The sequence below is a fragment of the Lactuca serriola genome, chromosome 7, assembly GCF_051521515.1.
Source record: "Lactuca serriola cultivar US96UC23 chromosome 7, Lser_US96UC23_V15, whole genome shotgun sequence".
Taxonomy (NCBI): Eukaryota; Viridiplantae; Streptophyta; class Magnoliopsida; order Asterales; family Asteraceae; genus Lactuca; species Lactuca serriola.
The window spans coordinates 29,526,427-29,546,649 of NC_136414.1; the positions used below are offsets into that span (position 1 = coordinate 29,526,427).

The 20,223-nt window shown below is 40.7% G+C and overlaps 1 protein-coding gene across 1 annotated transcript; it reads left to right on the plus strand.

Annotated features, from left to right (window-relative positions):
• Nucleotides 1-321: 321 nt before the first annotated feature.
• Nucleotides 322-2,366, plus strand: LOC145063830 (putative disease resistance protein At4g19060). Its single transcript, XM_079011408.1, has 3 exons — nucleotides 322-926; nucleotides 1,011-1,274; nucleotides 2,027-2,366. Exons 1-3 carry the CDS (start codon nucleotides 322-324, stop codon nucleotides 2,364-2,366), a joined length of 1,209 nt encoding a protein of 402 aa, XP_078867534.1.
• Nucleotides 2,367-20,223: the final 17,857 nt, after the last annotated feature.

A 20,223-nucleotide genomic window follows, 5' to 3' on the forward strand; every position in this document is an offset into this window, starting at 1 on the left:
TATAACATATATAACTATAATATAACTTCTTATTAGTTGTTTATAAATTTCAAATCACAACTAACTAATTTGTTTTTGCTTTTTATGTAAAGTTGGGTAATATTATAATTATATGTTGTTTTAAAATGTTTCGGTTTTTGTAAACCGAATTATAAAAACCGATCCAACCGAATTGTAATTGGTTCGAATCAGATCGGATTTGAATTTAGTTTGGACTATTTGGATCCATGTTTTGGAAATCGAAATCAATTTGGATTCACTTGATTGGATCGGATTAAACCGGTCCATCCAAACGAACACCCCTAGTTTGGAGTGAAAAAAATGGCTCCTGAGATTGTGGATGATGATATTAAACATCTTCTCGAAAAAATCAGTCATGACATTCAACGTATAGGTGATCAGCAAAATCTAATGACTAGATACTATTCATTAGATTTTGATTTTAATGATGTGAAGGACATCCTCACGCATACAAGAAATCCAAATTATAATGGGGATTGGTTGAGTGCAAGAAAGGAGAATCTTTATTACCTCAACAACTTGTTGAATGAATGGCAACTCATCAACAAACGCAACTCATTTGCTCATGTTAAAGATCGTGAAGCATGTCTGAACATCAAGAAGAGCTTAAAGAAGACGATGAAGGAATTCAAAGGTGAAGAATCCAGTTCAAGAGATGATGCAGAATACTCTGTTACTCGTCATCAAGACCCAAAACACCTCACTTTTGAAAGAAACAAGAAAGATGTTTACAGGTGGAGCTCCAGGCATGGACCGAGGAAAGTTCATGGTTTTGAAAACAATGTCATGGCCATGGAGAGGGAGCTTGTCATGCGAAATATTAATGTTCCATATAAGGTTTTTGGGGTTGTGGGAGTCGCCGGAATTAAGAAAACGACTCTTTGTCAGGACATTTTTTGCCGGAAGTTAGTGAAGGAGCATTTCTGTCCGAGGATCTGGGTTTGTTAACCTAGAGACAACAATGACTACTTATAAGAGATTGTTGTCAGGATCTTGAAATGTCTCGGAATAGAAGATGAAGTCATAAGTGATGTAGCAAAGGAAGGTGACGAACATGGACTCCGGAAACTGATTCTTCTTATCCGGCTACAACTGATTGGAAAAAGATATTTCATTGTTCTCGATGATGCTTGGAATGATGCCAAATTCTTCTTGAAATTGATTCGAACGGAAGACCCGAATATGAAATGGGGTGAGGAGTTGGCATACGCGTTGCCAAAAGGGTGTGGTGGAACAGTCATTTCGTCGAGCAGGTCAGATGCATTACTAAAAAGTAGGGGTGAGTGCGGTGCAGTTCGGTGCGGTTATTAGTCAAGACCTCACCACTAACCGCAAATGCGGTTAATCAATTTTCAAAACTGTTTGTTGCGATTATTTTGCGGTGCGGTTAGGCAATTATTTTTGCGGTGCGGTTTTGTTTTTTTCTGTGTTGTGGTTATTAACCGCATGGATTTGGTGCTTTTATTTTGTGTGATTTTTAACCACAGTTTAGAACTCAAACGGTTTTAAAAGATCAAACATATTACTTGTAATAATAAAAAAACCATAAGGTATAAAACAATTAACTTAAATCACAAAGAACTTATATCTTAAAAATGTCAACTCAATAGTATTTAACAATAAATATCTTAAAATTGTCTATTTTCACCATTTTTCAAAGTTAACATAACAAAAAACTAATACTTTTGTCTTCTAATATTTTATCCATCTTTCATCCATGAAACTTGTCTTATTTTTAATATTTAATATATTAATAATTATTAAAAGAAAATTGTATATAATATATGTGGGTGCAGTTTTTTTGCGATTTTTGAAAACTAATAACCGCACCACAAATTTGCGGTTTTTGTAAAATAGAAAACCTCACCATCGGTTTTTATTTCGGTTGCGGTTTATGCGGTTTTTATGGTTAATTTTAGTTGCGATGTAGTTTTTGCTCACCTGGTGATTTTTATTTCGGTTGCGGTTTATGCGGTTTTTATGGTTAATTTTAGTTGCGATGTAGTTTTTGCTCACCTCTACTAAAAATGATGTTTGGGAAAGATTTAAGTTTGCTTTATTTGAAGCCACACACCAAGGAGATCATTGATCAGATTTTTCGAGATACGGTGATTGGGTATGTGGAAGACGAGAGGGAATTCCCTAAGCATTTGGATGAATTGAAAATGGAGATACTAAAAAAGTGTGATGGAATACCGTTGGCTGCAAAATTGCTTGCTAAAATTGCTCGGGAACCATTGCCGCTAAAGCTGAAACCCCCACCGCCAACAAGCGTCATCGGAGGTAATGAGCTTTGTTATTGTAAGTTTGTTTTCTTGATAAAGGAAAATGAGATTATGACATAATTTACTTAATGTATAATTTTTTTTTTTTTTTTTTTATTTTATCAATTTATGTTTTGCATGGCTGTAAAATCATAGATGGAAAAATTATATCCAAGTGAATTAGCTAGTTTCGCATATGTTCGCAAGGTTTTGTTTGTGTGATACATATTACAACAATATTTTTTATGGATGCAAATTGCAATGATTAGTAACGAAAAGAACAACTTAAGCAAAAGCAAGCAAAATTATTTAGGTCTTGTACAATAGAAATCACAAGCTCACAAACGGATTAATATGATTTGTCGTGAGACACTTCTAAATCGAGAGGAATAAATTGAGTTGTGATGTTCAATGAGTATTCGTGTGACATGTAATGCTTGATTTCGAGTTGAATGATCCAAGTTTTAAGACACGGTTTTAAATTGAATTAATAGACATTTTGTTTATGTTTTTTATGATTTTTTTAGTAGAAAGCATATATATATATATATATATATATATATATATATATATATATATATATATATATATATATATATATATATATATATATATATAGTTTAAATAGAGAACCATAATTAACCAAAAAACCAACCATAAACGTCGGAAATGATAACAATCAACGGCCAAGAAAATAAATGTATATTTTTATATTGGACGCGCACACAACAAATTATACCAAAAGATTCACCATTTACCAAAAAAACGTATCACTTTTTTTTGTTTAAAATTTTTGGTAGGTTATTTTTTTTTATCAAAAAAAAATCGAATATACCGTTGTTCACGATTTTTCATCCTCTTTCCATAGAGATCAATGATGATATATAAAAAACGAAATTTTTTTTCGAAAAAAATCCACTTCATTTTCTTTGATAAAAAAAAGTTAAAGTCTATTTTTTTATAGCAAATATATATATATATATATATATATATATATATATATATATATATATATATATATAAATTCATATTTTTTATACTTATTAAACATAAATTCATATTCATGTTAAAGAAAAAACGATATTTCAGTTCAGATTCATATTGGAAACCTGTTCAGATTCATATTGTAAATCTGTTTAGATTCACATTGTGAAACTCCTGAGATTCACAGTGTGAATCTGAACTAATCGGAACTTTATCACATTATGAATGTTAAAATTTGAAATATTTATAGTTTAGATTCACAGTGTGAATCTATACTGTTCGAGGTTTTTTTTTATTATTATTTTTTTTAATCGGGATTGATGTTTATTAATATAGTACAAAAAATTAATATTTTTGGTATAATTAGTTTTTTTGATAAAAATAAACTTAAATATTGAAAAAACTAAGAAAATTAAGTGGATTTTTTTCGGAAAAAAAAGTACGTTTTTTGATATATAATCATGGTCTCTATGGAAAGATGACGAAAAATCGTAAACAACGGTATATTCGTTTTTTTTTTCGATAAAAAACTTGGCCTAAAAAAATTTTAAATGAAAAAAAAAATTGTTTTATTATAATCCGGTACATGTGCATTCATTATAAAAGTTTACAACCATTCCTTTTACCGTTGATCGCTTTAAATTCCGACGCTTTGGATTGGTTGCTTGTTTCCTTAATTAATAATGGTTCTCTATTGAAATTTTCATTATATATATATATATATATATATATATATATATATATATATATATATATATATATATATATATTACCATTTTTAATTAATATATTTATGTTTAGAACTTATATTTATATTTTATGTTTATATATTTAATGTAACTTAATTATTTTCAGTATATAGTTTAAAAATGCAAATTAACTATTGTTCGATTTAATATTTTAAAATTGTTATTTTGATCCAAATTAATTTTTTAATAACCTTCCTTAATTTAAGTTTTCAAAATTTTGGCAAGTAATTAATGATTTTACTATGTATAATTGATTTGTACAAAAAAAATTGTATTTTGTATCTCTTAAAATTCAAAATATGACTAATATGTTTAATATATATATATATATATATATATATATATATATATATATATATATATATATACTTTTTATAGGATAAATACTACAAAGATGGGGTGGGTCGGATCAGAGTAATATAACATCCGTCATTTGAGGTTAGAATTTTTGACATTTAAGTGTAAATTGTAACAAATAAAATCACTTTTGATTTAAATAAAATAATTATACTTAATTAAAAACGTTTGTTTAATTATTTAAAGGTAGAGTCTACTGATAAAAAAAATAGAGATTTAAGCAAGTAACTTTAACTTAACCTTACTAACTAGTGTTGGACTTGATCTGTAAAAGTGTCGATTGTTTAGGATCCAAGTAAAAGCTAAGGACTTGGTTAACTAGGATTTATTTTATAAAAAAACATTCGAATGACTACTCTTGTCAAATGGTAAAAGTTTATAATCTTAAACACTTATTTGGATCCATTTATTTAAACGTTTTTTGGGAGAGAATTGAGAGGGAATTTGAACCTATAAGGGAATATATATATATATATATATATATATATATATATATATATATATATATATATATATATCTCCGAAAGTGTTATGAATAGTTAAGTTCTCGTGGTATGTCAAAACTTCTTGCTCAAGGATGGTTATGCACCGGCCTGACCATAAATAACATAGGCATACGTTCCAAGTTTATTTATGGTATGACTTATGTATGGTACTAACCTTAGTGGAGGCGTTTAGCTTAAAAGGTTGAGTTGGTAGTTTTTATTGGAGGTACGTTAGAATTTTATAACGTGTACTCATCATGGGTAAGAGGAAATATATATATATATATATATATATATATATATATATATATATATATATATATATATATATATATAATTGTTGGTGAGGTTTGCAGTATTATTAATTTTTGTTTTGTACTCAAAGACTACCAAGTACAGACAAAGGCCAAACAAGAAGCACCGGAAGGCATGATCATTTTAACAATTAATTCATTCTAAAGTCCAGCAACCCAAGAGACTCTTCAAACCAGTTACGCCATAACGCAACTAGCCAATAAGTAGTGTAATTAATTAATAATACTTTTATTAGGAACATGTTGCTATAGTTGTATTCCTGTTTTGAGGATACGAGTTCTATATAGCCAATTTAGCTCTGATACCAATATGTCACACCCCTGGCCGAGGCAGCGGAACACGCCGGTCTGTACGACCAAGTTTGTGGATCACAGGTAAACTGAATATATAACACAACTACAACAATAAACAAAACAACATTCATATTACATCTTCACTTTTGAATACAATGTTCTTACAAGTAATAATGGTACATGAACTGCCTTAACAGATATGTAGATAATACAACAGCTAGTAAACTAGGTTCCATGTAATTAATTCCATCTTAAATGTCTGTTTAGTGATTTCTTGAGAATACATGTACTTTTGAGGGTCAACACATGGTTGGTGAGAGTTACACGTTTTCTGCTACCAACTGCAAAACTTTTAAAAAGTCTAAAATTTATTTTCTTTGTAAGTATAACAATAGTTAAAATTGTGTTTGTAAAGAGCCTTTTAAAGCCAAAATGTATCTTTGTATAAGTAAATCCATAATTAAAATTGTTTTTGTAAAGAGTCTTTGAAAGTCAGAATATATCTTTATATAAGTAAATCCATGCTTAACATAGTTTTGAAAGAAACCAAGCCCATGGTTTGTATTAAAAGAGATACCATATGTAAATCCATACTTAAAATAGTTTGAAAGCAACCAAGCCTATGGTTTGTAGTTATATATATATATATATATATATATATATATATATATAGAGAGAGAGAGGGATAGATTCTAGAAAATGTTTATCGTGAGTCCTATAACCGAGCTATGTGACTGTATGTACCCTTACAACGCTTCATTGTATGTTGTAGTAACGATATTAGACACTTATCACATGCTTCAATTGATTAGTCGAGGTTGTAGCTAGCAACCACAGGTGAGGATGTTAACCCCGTATAGATCTATACATACGTATCTCGCTTCGAAGATTAACGATTATAGTAGTGTGTCTATGCTAAGTGTTTAGACTTAGCTAATGAATTTAGTCTCACTAAAAAACCCTTTAAGGTATGTGAATATAAATTATTTGCGGATAAGTCACTAGGCATAATGAATTCCATTATATAAAGTTTATAAAAGTCGGGTATGTTTGTTATGTATGTAAAAGTGTAATGTACTCGCTTTTATAAAGAGGTACGTTCCAATATAATGAACATATCTACATGTATAAACTTTATGTATTTAAACATATAAATATACAATCACAGTAATAGCTTAAACCTTTGAAATACTACAAAGTTTTATGACGTGCTTTTTATGACATACAATGTCACAAAAAATCATATATTTTTGTATCATGTAACATTTGTTGTGTGGACTAGTTATTTCGCGATAAAATAACTATAATATGTATATGAGAAGTTTAAACTAGTTTAATTATAATAATATGTTACATTGTCAAATAACATTTTTATAAACTAGACATGTTGTATTTTCACATAAAATAATAATTTGCTTGCATAAACAAAGTATATAGGCACATGTATATTGTATACCGAAAAAACACGATTCATGAACTTTGAAATAACTTTCGGGACTTTTTCATAACGAGTTTATATTATTGGGGTTGTTTGGTAACTTAACTAACCAAAGTAGGACTGCTCTGGTTAAAATAAATCAAGTAAAGGACTGATTTTGTTGTAACTTAAACAAGGGAGGGACTTAAATGATTTATAAGCAATTAATGTTTGAGAACTGGATTGATATTGATAAGAAATCTCCATGGAGAGGCTGTTTTGTTTTAAATAAAACAAAGTTTTGGGGAAGGGACTCATTTTGAATAAATGGTTCAACAGGAGGGTTTTTAGGTCATTTCTTAAAAAATAAAAAGGATTTAGCCATTTAGGGCTTTTTGGTTCTCGTATACAAAAAGATTCAGGGCTTTTGTGCCCTCCATCGTCATTTGTGTGATCGATCAGAGGAACACGAAACGAACGAAAACAGATAGAACACATGAACGAACGACGGCTGGCAAGAAGGAAGCACGAAGGCTCGCAGGCAGATGAGGGATCCGATGCTTGTCGATCTATCGTAAGGAGGGGAGCATCTCCGGTGGTCGAAAAGGCCGAAGAAGAAGGAAACAAGCAGTTGCTCTCTTCCTGCTTTGATAATGAGGTGCGAAGGGGGAAGGGGTAAGGTGGTCTAATGGATCGTCGCGAGCAGCAACAGCAACGCAGGCGAGGTTTTCGGAGATGTTTACTCTACCGGAGAATGTGTGGGATGCAAGGTTCAATCAGTAGGAAGGAGGGGTTCCGATGGGAGGAAGACGAACAGCTGTAGAAGCTCAAGTGGGAGTGTTTGGGCGTCCCACGGCTCGCACCCTCCTCTTCCCCTCCCGTCTAGCAAACCCACAGAACACCCGGTCATCGTCGCTGCTGCTGGTCGCGACGCCTCCCAGACCCCTCCGGACCTCTTTCTCCTTCGCAACTACTTCCTAGACAGAAGACGAGCAGCCCCGCTTCTTCGTCTCTTCCTTCTCGTCCAAGGATCATAGTCGCCTCGCTGCTTCACCCATCTCTATCTTCGGCCTTGTCAACCCTGGAGGCACTCCGTTCCCTTCGCGAGATGACAACTACCATCTGGCCTCGAAGCCGCTTCACGCTTCCTTCTCGCTATCTGATTTCATTTCTCCCGTATCCCGTTTTCTTTCAATACCAGGTCCATCAAGAAATGACGGGTCAAGTTAAAAGCCCTAATTTCTATTAAGTTTGATGAAATGACAAAACTACCCTTTTTATTAAAACATTATTTCGAAATCAGTCCCATTCCCTAAATATTGGTTCCATTTATTCAAAAACAACCCATTTTTTGGTAATTGTTAACCAAAACAGTCCCATCTATTCAAGAAGTTACATACCAGCCCCTATAGTTTGTTCAAGTTCCAAAATACACCCTCCTTTGAATTATTTTAACCAAATCAGTCCTATTTTGATTAAATTAAATTACCAAATAGCCCCTAATTGTTTAAATTTGTTGTGAAACGGTTTCGAGAGTATTTCAAAGTATAAGTATTAACTATTGTTATGCATACAAAGATAATACTTTTGATCCTCCTATCGATAGCCTTCTCAACATATTCAATAATATCTTTTTGCTTTCAGCTATAAAAAAACATTTATGAATATCTTGTCATGCACAGTAAATTATATTGTAATTATCATGGAAGTATTATAATATAAATAGTTATGTAACACCCAGATTTCCTGGATGTGGAACTTGAGAATTTAGTGCTAGTGGAAGGGCCTACTCGACGAGTTGGTTGGACCCAACTCGTCATGTAGGATTTGATCTGGATGCGGAAGTCATGAAGCTTACTCGTCGAGTTGGAGAGCTGGACTCGACGAGTTGAGGTTGTTTAGAGAAAACCCTAATTATTCGAGTTTGCACCCTATTTAAAGGACTTTAACTCCTTTACCCTGCCTCCCTCATCATCCTATCACGTCCAAAGAGAAACCTTAGTGAGCTAGCCTATATTTTGAGTGTGTGAAACCAAAAGTGTGCATTATTGGAGGAAGCTTGAAGAGTGAAGAGCTTGGAACAAGGAGGAGTCTTTAGATCCAACATTCTTGTAGTTTTAGCATCTATTTGGAGGTAAAAAGTCCTTACCTTGGCTTTCCTTTCATTAGATTTCTTCTTATGTGAGTTTATGGGATTTTGGTGCAAAATGAGGGCCATTCTTGAGTTAAACTTGCCCAGGGGGTATGAGTTTCAGATCTGGACTTCTCTAGGTCCCATGTACATAAAGCTTCAAGCTTTATGAAGCTTTGACCCGTCTTCATGTCCTAAACCCCTTCTTGAGCTTAGTTTTGGGTGATTTAGCTTTGTGAGGCCTTGCGTGATCGTAAAGTTAGGAACTTTACGTGGTAACTCCATCCTAGGAGGTTGGATCTAGAGTTTGGTGCATTGAAATTGACTGGAATAAGTTTAATGAGAAAGGGCTGAGGAAATCGACGAGTTAAGTTGAGATTTCCCAATTTTGGAGTTAGAGTAAACTCGACGAGTTGGTGGAGCAACTCGACGAGTGGGTAGGGTTTTCCTTGATCTTATGGACTACATGGACTTGATGAGTTGGCTAGCAACTCGGGTTTTCACGATTTACTGAGTACTAAGGAACTCGACGAGTTCATGAGTTGCGCTCGACGAGTTAGGTCAGCTTTGACCGTTGACTTTAGGGTTTCGGTCATGCTGTGGATTTTAGAGGCCATGGAGGAGCGGAGTTGTAACACCCAAAATCAGGAAGACCAAGAAAGGAAAGGAAACCCTAAGTTTAATGGCCGACTCGTCGAGTCCAATGAGGAACTCGGCGAGTCCGAGCGGGATACGGGTCGAGGAGTAAGTGACCGACTCGGCGAGTCGGCTAAGGGGACTCGGCGAGTCTAGTTTGAACGAGGAAAACCCTAATCCTGCGAGTTGTATCCTATATAAAGGGTGTTATGTCCCTCCCTCAGCCTCCATATCATCTTAGAGAACCTGTAAACCCTAGATTTCGTGTAAGCCTCCATCATTTGAGAGAAATAGCTTTGGAGGAAGGAAACTTTGGAAAGGAACTTAAAGATCAAGAAGGTTGCTTCAAAGGAGAGGTGTAGATCCGAGATCTACTTCAATTTGTGTTCATCTTGGAGGTAATAAGCTGCTATTTTCCCTCCTTTGCATCTAGATCTATTTTTGTTATGAGATTTGGGGGTTTTATGGTTGTTTGAGACCCAATTCGAGTTTGGGGCTTAGATATGTTGTTGCCACTTTAGATCTAGTGTTGGGATGGTCCAATATGTCGTAAAGCATCAGAAGATGAGTAGTTGGTGAAGCCCTTTTGTCCTTAAACCTAGCCCTAGAGTGTTTTTAGCCTAGATCTCTTTAGTTATACGTAAAGTTTGCAACTTTACGTGAGGATTGAGCTTTGGAAGTATGGATCTATGATTTGGAGCCCCTGCATGGCTCGAAAAGCCACTGTATGGATTAAGAACTGAACTGACTCGGCGAGTCACAAGGGTGGACTCGGCGAGTTGGATGAAGTTAGGCAGGAACTCGGCGAGTTGGAAGAACAACTCGGCAAGTCTGTTGAAGATTGCCTTGGAATCGTCGAGTCTGTTCTTGGACTCGGCGAGTCAAGTCGCGAAACCCCAAACCCTTCGAGTTGAGACTCGAATCAGTGAGTCGAGTGAAGACTCGGTGAGTTGGACAGGTTAGGACTCGGAAATCGGTAGACTCGGCGAGTCATGGATTGACTCGGCGAGTCGAGTCGCGAATGGAAGGACTCTGAGCATATGAACTCGGCGAGTCAGTAGGCAGACTCGGCGAGTAGGGTTGACCTAGAAGGTTGACTTAGTTGACTTTCGGGGGACAGTTAGACTAAGTGTTGCATTGATATTGGTAGCTCGGGGAGCTAGTGGAGCAGGAGTTCAGAGAGTTGCCAGGCAACAACTAGAGGGGCTATTAGCAAGTTCAGCAAGTGCATGTGAGTTTCCCTTTGTGTGAATGGGTCTAAGGCCACAATGCCGGCCCATGTAGTTATGAGTAGAAGACCTGGGGGTTAGCCCTAGGCACAGTATGCTAGTATGATATTCAGGACAAGGTCCAATGATAGCGGGCCTGTGCCCAAGGAATAGTTTATATGATAGTTTATACTTGTTGTCTATGTGATACTTGTATGTGCCTGGTAGGGAGGTGAGTGTGGGCGAGGTCCCGTATCTCACCAATAGCAGAGTGTGGATGGTGTTCCACATCTCATTAGCAGCAGATCAGGGGCGAGTCCCAAGTTAGGGAAAGAGTGAGTGTGGGTTGGGCCCGCATCTCACTATCAGTAAGAGCATGGACTGGGTTCCATGACTCATTAGTAGCAGGACAAAGGCGAGGCCCAGGATAGGCGAGGCCTTAGGACAGGATCCATTAGTATATGTTTAGCTTATGTGATGTGATATGTTTATGTTCTATTATGTGTTAGCGGGCGAGGCCCAGTGACAGGCGAGGCCTAAGTGAAACAGATATGTATCCGAGTGTGGCTCGAAGCCAGGCGAGGCCCGAGGTAGGGGCGAGGCCCAGAATAGCGGGCATGGCCCAGTATGTGCAGTATGTGGTAGGGTGGGGAACTCACTAATCTTCGTGCTTACGGTTTTTAGTTTTGGTTTCAAGTACTTCCGGTAACGGAGGGAAGAGCTCGGGGTGATCGCATGGCACACACCATAGATTAGACAGCCTGTGAATGTTTTACTCTGATAACGAACATGTGTTTTTGGAAATTAATACTCTGATTATGTTTTGGACTGATGATTTTGCTTTAAGTAATGTTTTATTAAAAGAAATGTTTAGTCTTGAATTTTGGGATGTTACAAGTTGGTATCAGAGCCTTGGTTTGAGGGATTCGGACGTACTCTCGGGTGTGTCTAAACTCAAACTAAGGAATTGGTATGGATGTTTTCAAAATGAAAAGTCAGTTTTGTAAAAAGAGTTTTAGAAAAGCAAAAGAACTCAGATAGAAAAGAATTTTGAAAGGAGAAAAAGGGTGTGGTGCATGGAATCAGTCGAGCTCAAGTAAGTACCCCAAAATACCCATACAAGTTTATGATTTGATAATCAGTTAGTAGAACAACATGCAAGATTAGGACTAAGGATCTAGGGAGGATGCCTTATGTGCCTGTTATATGTGCTTTTGAGCTGCATGATAATGCTGGTTAGACAGTAGTAGGATAGTCTGTTTAGGTTATGCCTGAGTTATGAGTTTGTGTTGCATGCTAGTACAGATTCTTGCTATATGGATATGATTGCTTGAGTATGTTATGGTTAGATTTTCCCTTGTCTGAATGTTGCTTGCTTTGTGCATTGTGGGATTTCGAGGGATGGGAGTTAGCCATTAGGTGAATACGTCACGTCACATGTGATTAGGGTTGAATAATCTCAGAGTACTGGATTTGGCCCTATTGCGCAGCTCTTGTCTGAGTCCAACCGTTGTAGGGACGAGTCTTTTACTCGAAGGATTATCTGAGCCTCGTCACATGTGATGATATTCAGGTGATGGCTAATTGGCATCACAAGGAGGCCTTCAGCAGCTGAGGACTGGTTTGAGTTGAGTCGGAGGTTCCCTAGGGTAAGCCTAAGATGAGATAGTGCTGGGAGCAGTAGTAGTAGAAAAGGGACCTGGTGGAGTCGAAGCAATTCTTGGGGAAAGTACGGATAGATGTGGAAGGTAGTATGGACCCGTACTACCGAAAGCAGAGGATCCGTACTCAATTCGGGAAAGGCCGAGACAAGACCGGGAACCTGGTAGTGCGTGTGTTTGGTCTCGCAGCAATGATAAGTATTCTGATAGTGGTTGTGGTATATTTCCAGTATGGTGACGTTGCGAGAGAGGCTAGTGGGCGGATCAGGCGCCGGAGAGGGATCAGGCTCGGGTTCAGGGGCCGAGCAGCTCGAGGAGCAAATGAGGGAGTTGATATCAGTGGAGGTTACGTGCAGTATTCTAGATCAGACTCATGTGATCTTTGGCACGGTCAAGGAGGGTATACTGGAGATTTTGGATGAGAGGTTGGGAGCCTTCCGTACCGAGATGATGGCTTTGATGGGAGCGCGTACCTTGACATTTCGAGAGTTCAGGGCTTGCGGGGCACCATATTATTTTGGGGCTAGGGACCCCATCGCTAGCAGCAGATGGTTGGCTGATGTTGCCAACACATTCCGTACGAGCCGGTGTCCTGAGGGGGACAAGGTCAGACTCGCTTCCTGTCTTCTGAAGGACATAACGAGGGATTGGTGGGAGGAGATCGGTCATTCTTTGGGGGATGATGCCGCATTGGACGCGATGACATGGAGCGATTTCTCGGCCAGGTTCAGGGCGAAGTTCTCGCCAATTATTGAGGTGCAGCAGTTGGCACGGGAGTTTCAGGATTTGACGCATACCACTGAGACTGTGGCGGAGATCACCGCCAAGTTCAGGGAGAGGGCTCTTCTTGTACCACATTGTGTCGCGGATGAGTAGATGAAGAAGGCCCGATACCATGAAATGTTGAGGGATGACATCAGGTAGTTTGTGAGCAGGTCCAGCTACAAAACGTTAGAGGATATGATCGCGCGAGCTAGAGAGAGAGAGAGAGAGAGAGAGAGAGATTGATTTGGAGCATATCCGGAAGAGGAAGCCGGATGAGGTTCAGGCAGCCACGGGCTCGGGAAAAGGACCAAGGGATCAGATTCGAGATCGAGGGATTATCAGGACCGCAGCTGATGCGGGAAGTGTGGCAGGGCACACGGGGGCGCATGTAGGAGTGGTAGCGGTGGTGAGTCTGGCTGCTTCAAGTACGGTCGGATTGGTCATTTTAGCAGGGATTGTACTGTTACCACTACATAGGGATCAGACTTGATATGTTTTCACTGCAACCAGCGGGGCCACAAGAAGGCCCAGTGCCCCAGTTTGCTTCCGGCAGGACGGGTGATGGCACCTGCCCCTGCAACTTTGAGGATCCCAAACGGCCGTCAGGGTCGTGCAGAGGCGCCTGCGGTAGGAGGCAGGGCTTTTTAGATGACTACCTTGGAGACGCGGGCAGCGTCGGACGTTGCAGGTATGTGACTTCTGTTTTCAGTCCTTTTATTTGTGCATGATTGTATTGTTATGGTTCTGCATCATTATCGGTATGAGTATTTTATTTTTGTGCGGCTTGATTGTGATCGAGTTATATGCCATCTGCATACCTTGGATATTTGAATGGTAGTTTTGGGATGGGCTCTATTGGAGAAGGTTACTTAGGATGCAGCAACTGTAGCATGCATGGGAGGGACTTGGTATGTCTCGCTAGTTCGGAGCTGTATTGTAACGACCGAAAAATTCCAACTAATTTAAACTTTTCAAAAACAACCTGATTTCATTAAATTATTACAAAAAGGTTTTCAATATAGTTAAATTAAAGTATTCCCAGAATCACATCACAACATAAACATGAGGAGCGGTATGATCACGCCTTTGCCTTGCCACGGTCTCCTGAAGAACCTGAAAAACATAAAACCACAACTGTAAGCCCGAAAGCTTAGTGAGATATCCCCAAAATACCAACCACATATACCATACACGCATAATATGCCATATCATATCCGATCACAGAACAACCATGCACTTCGGGTCTACTGTGTGACTGGTCCGCCGCACCGGCCAACAGTCCACCTGGTCCACCCTCCGAGTCTAGCCATATACATCGAGTCTGCAGTGTGATTGGTCCGCCCGCACCGGGCCTTCAATCCACCTAGTCCACTCTCCGAGTCTAGCCATATACATCGAGTCTGCAATGTGGTTGGTCCGCCCGCACCGAGCCTTCAATCCACCTGGTCCACTCTCTGAGTCTACAGTATGACTGGTCCGCCCGCACCGGGCCTTCAGTCGGCCTGGTCCACTCTCCGAGCCTCGGCACGTCTGGTCCACCCTCTTGGGGCCTACAGCCTATCCGAACCGCTCGCTGGGCCTTCGGGACAACCGGTCCGCCCTGGGTATCTTGGCCTACAGCACAAAGCATGACCCGCCTCAACCCAACTCCAGTCCAACTAACCATGTGCACATAAACATACAATCATATAACAATTCACAGTCAACAAACTGGTCAAATAGATCACATAACATATCATCATCCTAACCAGGATACCGACCTAACCGGTCACTAGCATAGCATCACCCTACATCTCAGGATACCGACCTCAACCAGGTCTCTAACATATACCATCCTAGCTACCAGGATGCAACATATCAAAGCAATATCATAACAACAAATACCCGGATCTCAATCCGATAAAGGGTCGGCCTTGGTGCCTTAGACCCTGTTGATATGGTGAGGATAACTCACCTCGAAACTGCCAACTGAACAGATAACCCAAGCTGCTCCGATCACTGATACGATCTCCACCACTGGACAACCACCAAAACACTGAACTCAAAACAATATCCAACAATTACCAAAATGCCCCTGGAAGTCAATTGGTCAACCCTTGGTCAAAGTCAAAGTCAACCCCTGACTAACTCTACTCGCCGAGTCAACCCGATGACTCGCCGAGTCCCCATGCTCAGAATTTTCCCCAATCCGCGACTCAACTCGCCGAGTCACCCCGAGACTCGCCGAGTCCAACAACTCTGAGTCCTTTCACACTCGACTCACCGAGTCATCCCTTGACTCACTGATTCACAGCTCAACCAGAAGAAAGGATAGGACCTTACGACCAGACTCGCCGAGTCCAAGGCTATCTTCAACCTACTCGCCGAGTTGTTCTTCCAACTCGCCGAGTTCTAGAACATCTTCAAGCAACTCGCCGAGTACACCCTTGTGACTCGCCGAGTGCCTCTAGATCTCATTCCAAACAGAACCTTCCAGGCCATGCAATTGATCCAAAACGTAGATCTAGCCTCCTACAAACCATCCATCACGTAAAGTGGCCAAACTTTACGTGAATCCAAAGAGATCTAGGCATTTTACACTTTAGGGTTTGGGTTTGGGACAAGATAGCTTCACCAATCACTTATCACAGGGACTTTATGCGATTTTGGATCATCACTACTCCAGATCTGAGGTAGCATCCTCAGATCCATCTTCCAATCCCGAAATGACTCATGAAATCCTCTAAAAACCCAAAAACAACCACCATGGATGACAATAAGGGAAAAAGGGTTCAATACAAAGGATTCTTACCCCAAAGATGAGCCTAAACTGATGTAGACTTCAGATCCACAAGCCCTCTTGGTGCTATCCTCGAATTCCTCCAACTTCTCTTCACAAATTCCTTCTTCCAAGCTTCAATCCTCTCAATAATGGAGTTTCTCACGATTAGCGTTTTCTCTGGAACTCTCAGGGTAAATAGAGGCTGTAGAGAAGGCATAACATCCTTTAAATAGGGGGCAAACCCCGAAGATTAGGGTTTTCTTCACCCAGCACCAACTCGCCGAGTCCAGCCGCCGACTCGCCGAGTTGGCCACTTAACATGCGACCAGAGTCGCAACTCTACTCGCCGAGTCCACCCATGGACTCGCCGAGTTGCCCTTATACATTTTCACTTTGAACCCTGAACTTGCACTCCTGAACTCGGGATGTTACAATTTAGTTTTAGAAATGGACTGGTTAGATCCCTAGCTATGGTAAGCTTGGGATTTCTCAGCAGATTGATTATGGAATGGTAGCAAGGATTGGGATTTCTTTTCGAGCATTGAGCAGCGAGGTGTAAGCAGGATCGAAGTGAGGGAGAATCTTCTGAGCGTACAAGGGTAAGAGAACGCATATCCAGAATGTGTACGTGACCTCTGAGAAGGAAAAGAAGTAGTATAACGTTTGATGGATTAAGGAGTTCAAGGTGGGGAGTTTGAGAAACTCCCCATCAGCTAGAGCATGTAATGGTGATGGTTAGTACATGGTTGGAAATTCAGGTTGGAGGATCGCCTGTAGGACTTGAGTGAGTCGGAAGGAGGATCTTGAGAATTGATAGCATGGGGTGCTTTTGTATTAGCGGTCAGTGGTAGAAAGTGTTGTAAGACTACAGGGCAGCCGTAGCATCCACTAGCAGTCAGTGATTGAAGGTGATGTAAGACTGCGGGTAAGCCGTAGCATTCCATAGTAGCTTCGTTGGCGGAGTTGGGGCGAGGCCCTTATCTCCTAGTGATCAGATAGGGATCAGGAATGGGTAGTGGATGAGAATGGTAGGGAGTTTTCCTATATAGCCCTAGAGAGGTGAGACATTGGGAGAGGCCGCTCCAGGATATAGTTGGGTGAGACCCCTGGGCGAGGCCCGTATGAGAGTAGCAGTATAGGTGAGACCTGAGAGCAGGGTTGCTCAGTAGTATGGTTGGGTGAGACCCGTGGGCGAGGCCCGAGCGAGAGTGGTTAGACAAGTGGGACTAGAAGGATAGAGGCGGGTGAGACCCGTGAGCGAGGCCCGTGAGTTTTAGCAGCACAGGTGGGACCTGGTAGGGAACTTAGTGTCAAGATAAGGGATCGAGGATCCCTGGATTGTAGTGACTGAGTGGCAGAATAGCTTGAGCAGTTATAGGTGGTCGAAGTTTCTTCGGAGGTCGCTGGGAGCGACTAGGAGTTGTGTTGGGACTAACGACCGGTGGGAGCCGGTAATCCAGATATTCATAGATGGGTAGGGACCAGGGTGGTCTCGGTTCATCCGGAAGGCAGATAAGGAATAGCATAAATTTCTAGCAAGTAACAGTGTTGGTAAGCGGTCTATGGTGGAATTCAGTTAGTTGATCGTGGGGGGCTCGGCACCCAATTATAGTAGAGAGGAATGCCCAGTGGATACTGGCAATAATGACCCGTAATGGAGGTAGCGGGAGTAATGGATTGGGTGAAGGATAGGACCTTCACAGTGACAAAGGAAATAGTTGGTTATGGAGCATCACCTTGGGAAGACAAGAAAATGCACAAGGAAAGAGGGGGTGAATCCCTATGGGCTCAGTTGCAGTACTCGGAGAGTACCAGAAGGATTGTCGGTTGAGTAAGTTGTGTTCCCAGAATGTTCGGGGTCAGGTTGACCCGAGATTATTGCCTGCAAGGATTAATGTTAGTCGGAATGATCGGGCGAAAGACCAGCGAAGGTAGGCAACTGGTGTTGAATTAATTAGTAGAGTATTGGAAGCAGATCGCAGGCAGTTGGCCATAGCAAACTTCGAGGACGAAGTTTAGTTTAAGTGGGGGAGAGTTGTAACACCCAAAATCAGGAAGACCAAGAAAGGAAAGGAAACCCTAAGTTTAAGGGCCGACTCGTCGAGTCCAAGGAGGAACTCGACGAGTCCGAGCGGGATCCGGGTCGAGGAGTAAGTGACTGACTCGGCATGTCTGGTCTGAATGAGGAAAACCCTAATCCTGGGAGTTGAATGCTATATAAAGGGTGTTATGTCCCTCCCTCAACCTCCATATCATCCTAGAGAACATGTAAACCCTAGATTTCGTGTGAGCTTCCATCATTTGAGAGAAATAGCTTTGGAGGAAGGAAACTTTGGAAAGGAACTTGAAGATCAAGAAGGTTGCTTCAAAGGAGAGGTGTAGATCCGATATCTACTTCAGTTTGTGTTCATCTTGGAGGTAATAAGCTGCTATTTTCCCTCCTTTGCATCTAGATCTATTTTTGTTATGAGATTTGGGGGTTTTATGGTTGTTTGAGACCCAATTCGAGTTTGCGGCTTAGATATGTTGTTGCCACTTCAGATCTAGTGTTGGGATGGTCCAATATGTCGTAAAGCATCAGAAGATGGGTAGTTGGTTAAGCCCTTTTGTCCTTAAACCTATCCCTAGAGTGTTTTGAGCCTAGATCTCTTCAGTTATACGTAAAGTTTGCAACTTTCCGTGAGGATTGAGCTTTGGAAGTATGGATCTATGATTTGGAGCCCCTGCATGGCTCGAAAAGCCACTGTATGGATTAAGAACTGAACTGACTCGGCGAGTCACAAGGGTGGACTCGGCGAGTTGGAAGAACAACTCGGTGAGTCTGTTGAAGATTACCTTGGACTCGTCGAGTCTGTTCTTGGACTCAACGAGTCAAGTCGCGAAACCCCAAACCCTTCGAGTTGAGACTCGAATCAGTGAGTCGAGTGGAGACTCGGTGAGTTGGATAGGTCACGACTCGGAAATCGGTAGACTTGGCGAGTCAGTAGGCAGACTCGGCGAGTAGGGTTGACCTAGAAGGTTGACTTTGACCAGAGTTGACTTAGTTGGCTTTTGGGGGACAATTAGGCTAAGTGTTGCATCGCAATTGGTAGCTCGGGGAGCTAGTGGAGCAGGAGTTCAGAGAGTAGTCGAGCAACAGCTAGAGGGGCTATCAGCAAGTTCAACATGTGCAGGTGACTTTCCCTTTGTGTGAATGGGTCTAAGGCCACAATGCCGGCCCATGTAGTTATGAGTAGAAGACCTGGGGGTTAGCCCTAGGCACAGTATGCTAGTATGATATTCAGGACGAGGTCCAATGATAGCGGGCGGGTGCCCAAGGAATCGTTTATATGATAGTTTATACTTGTTGTCTGTGTGATACTTGTATGTGCCTGGTAGGGAGGTGAGTATGGGCGAGGTCCTGTATCTCACCAATAGCAGAGTGTGGATGGTGTTCCACATCTCATTAGCAGCAGATCAGGGGCGAGGCCCAAGTTAGGGAAAGAGTGAGTGTGGGCTGGGCCTGTATCTCACTATCAGTAGGATCATGGACGAGTTCCATGACTCATCGGTAGCAGGACAAGGGCGAGGCCCAGGATAGGCGAGGCCTTAGGACATGATCCGTTAGTATATGTTTAGCTTATGTGATGTGATATGTTTATGTGCTATTATGTGTTAGCGTGCGAGGCCCAGTGACAGGCGAGGCCTAAGTGAAACAGATATGTATCTGAGCGGGGCTCGAAGCCAGGCGAGGCCTGGAGCGGTGGGGACGTTGTAGCGGGCGAGGCCCGAGGTAGGGGTGAGGCCCAGAATAGCGGGCGTGGCCCAGTATGTGCAGTATGTGGTTATGCATGGTATGTGGTAGGGTGGGGAACTCACTAAGCTTCGTGCTTACAGTTTTCAGTTTTGGTTTCAGGCACTTCCGGTAGCGGAGGGAAGAGCTCTGGGTGATCGCATGGCACACACCATAGATTAGACAGCCTGTGAATGTTTTACTCTGATAACGAACATGTGTTTTTGGAAATTAATACTCTGATTATGTTTTGGATTTATGATTTTGCTTTAAGTAATGTTTTATTAAAAGAAATTTTTAGTCTTGAATTTTGGGATGTTACAGGAGTCTAGACCAGCAGTTCGAGCGTGGGATATACATTACTTTACTCTGCAAGGTGAGTCTTCTCACTATACTTAACTAAG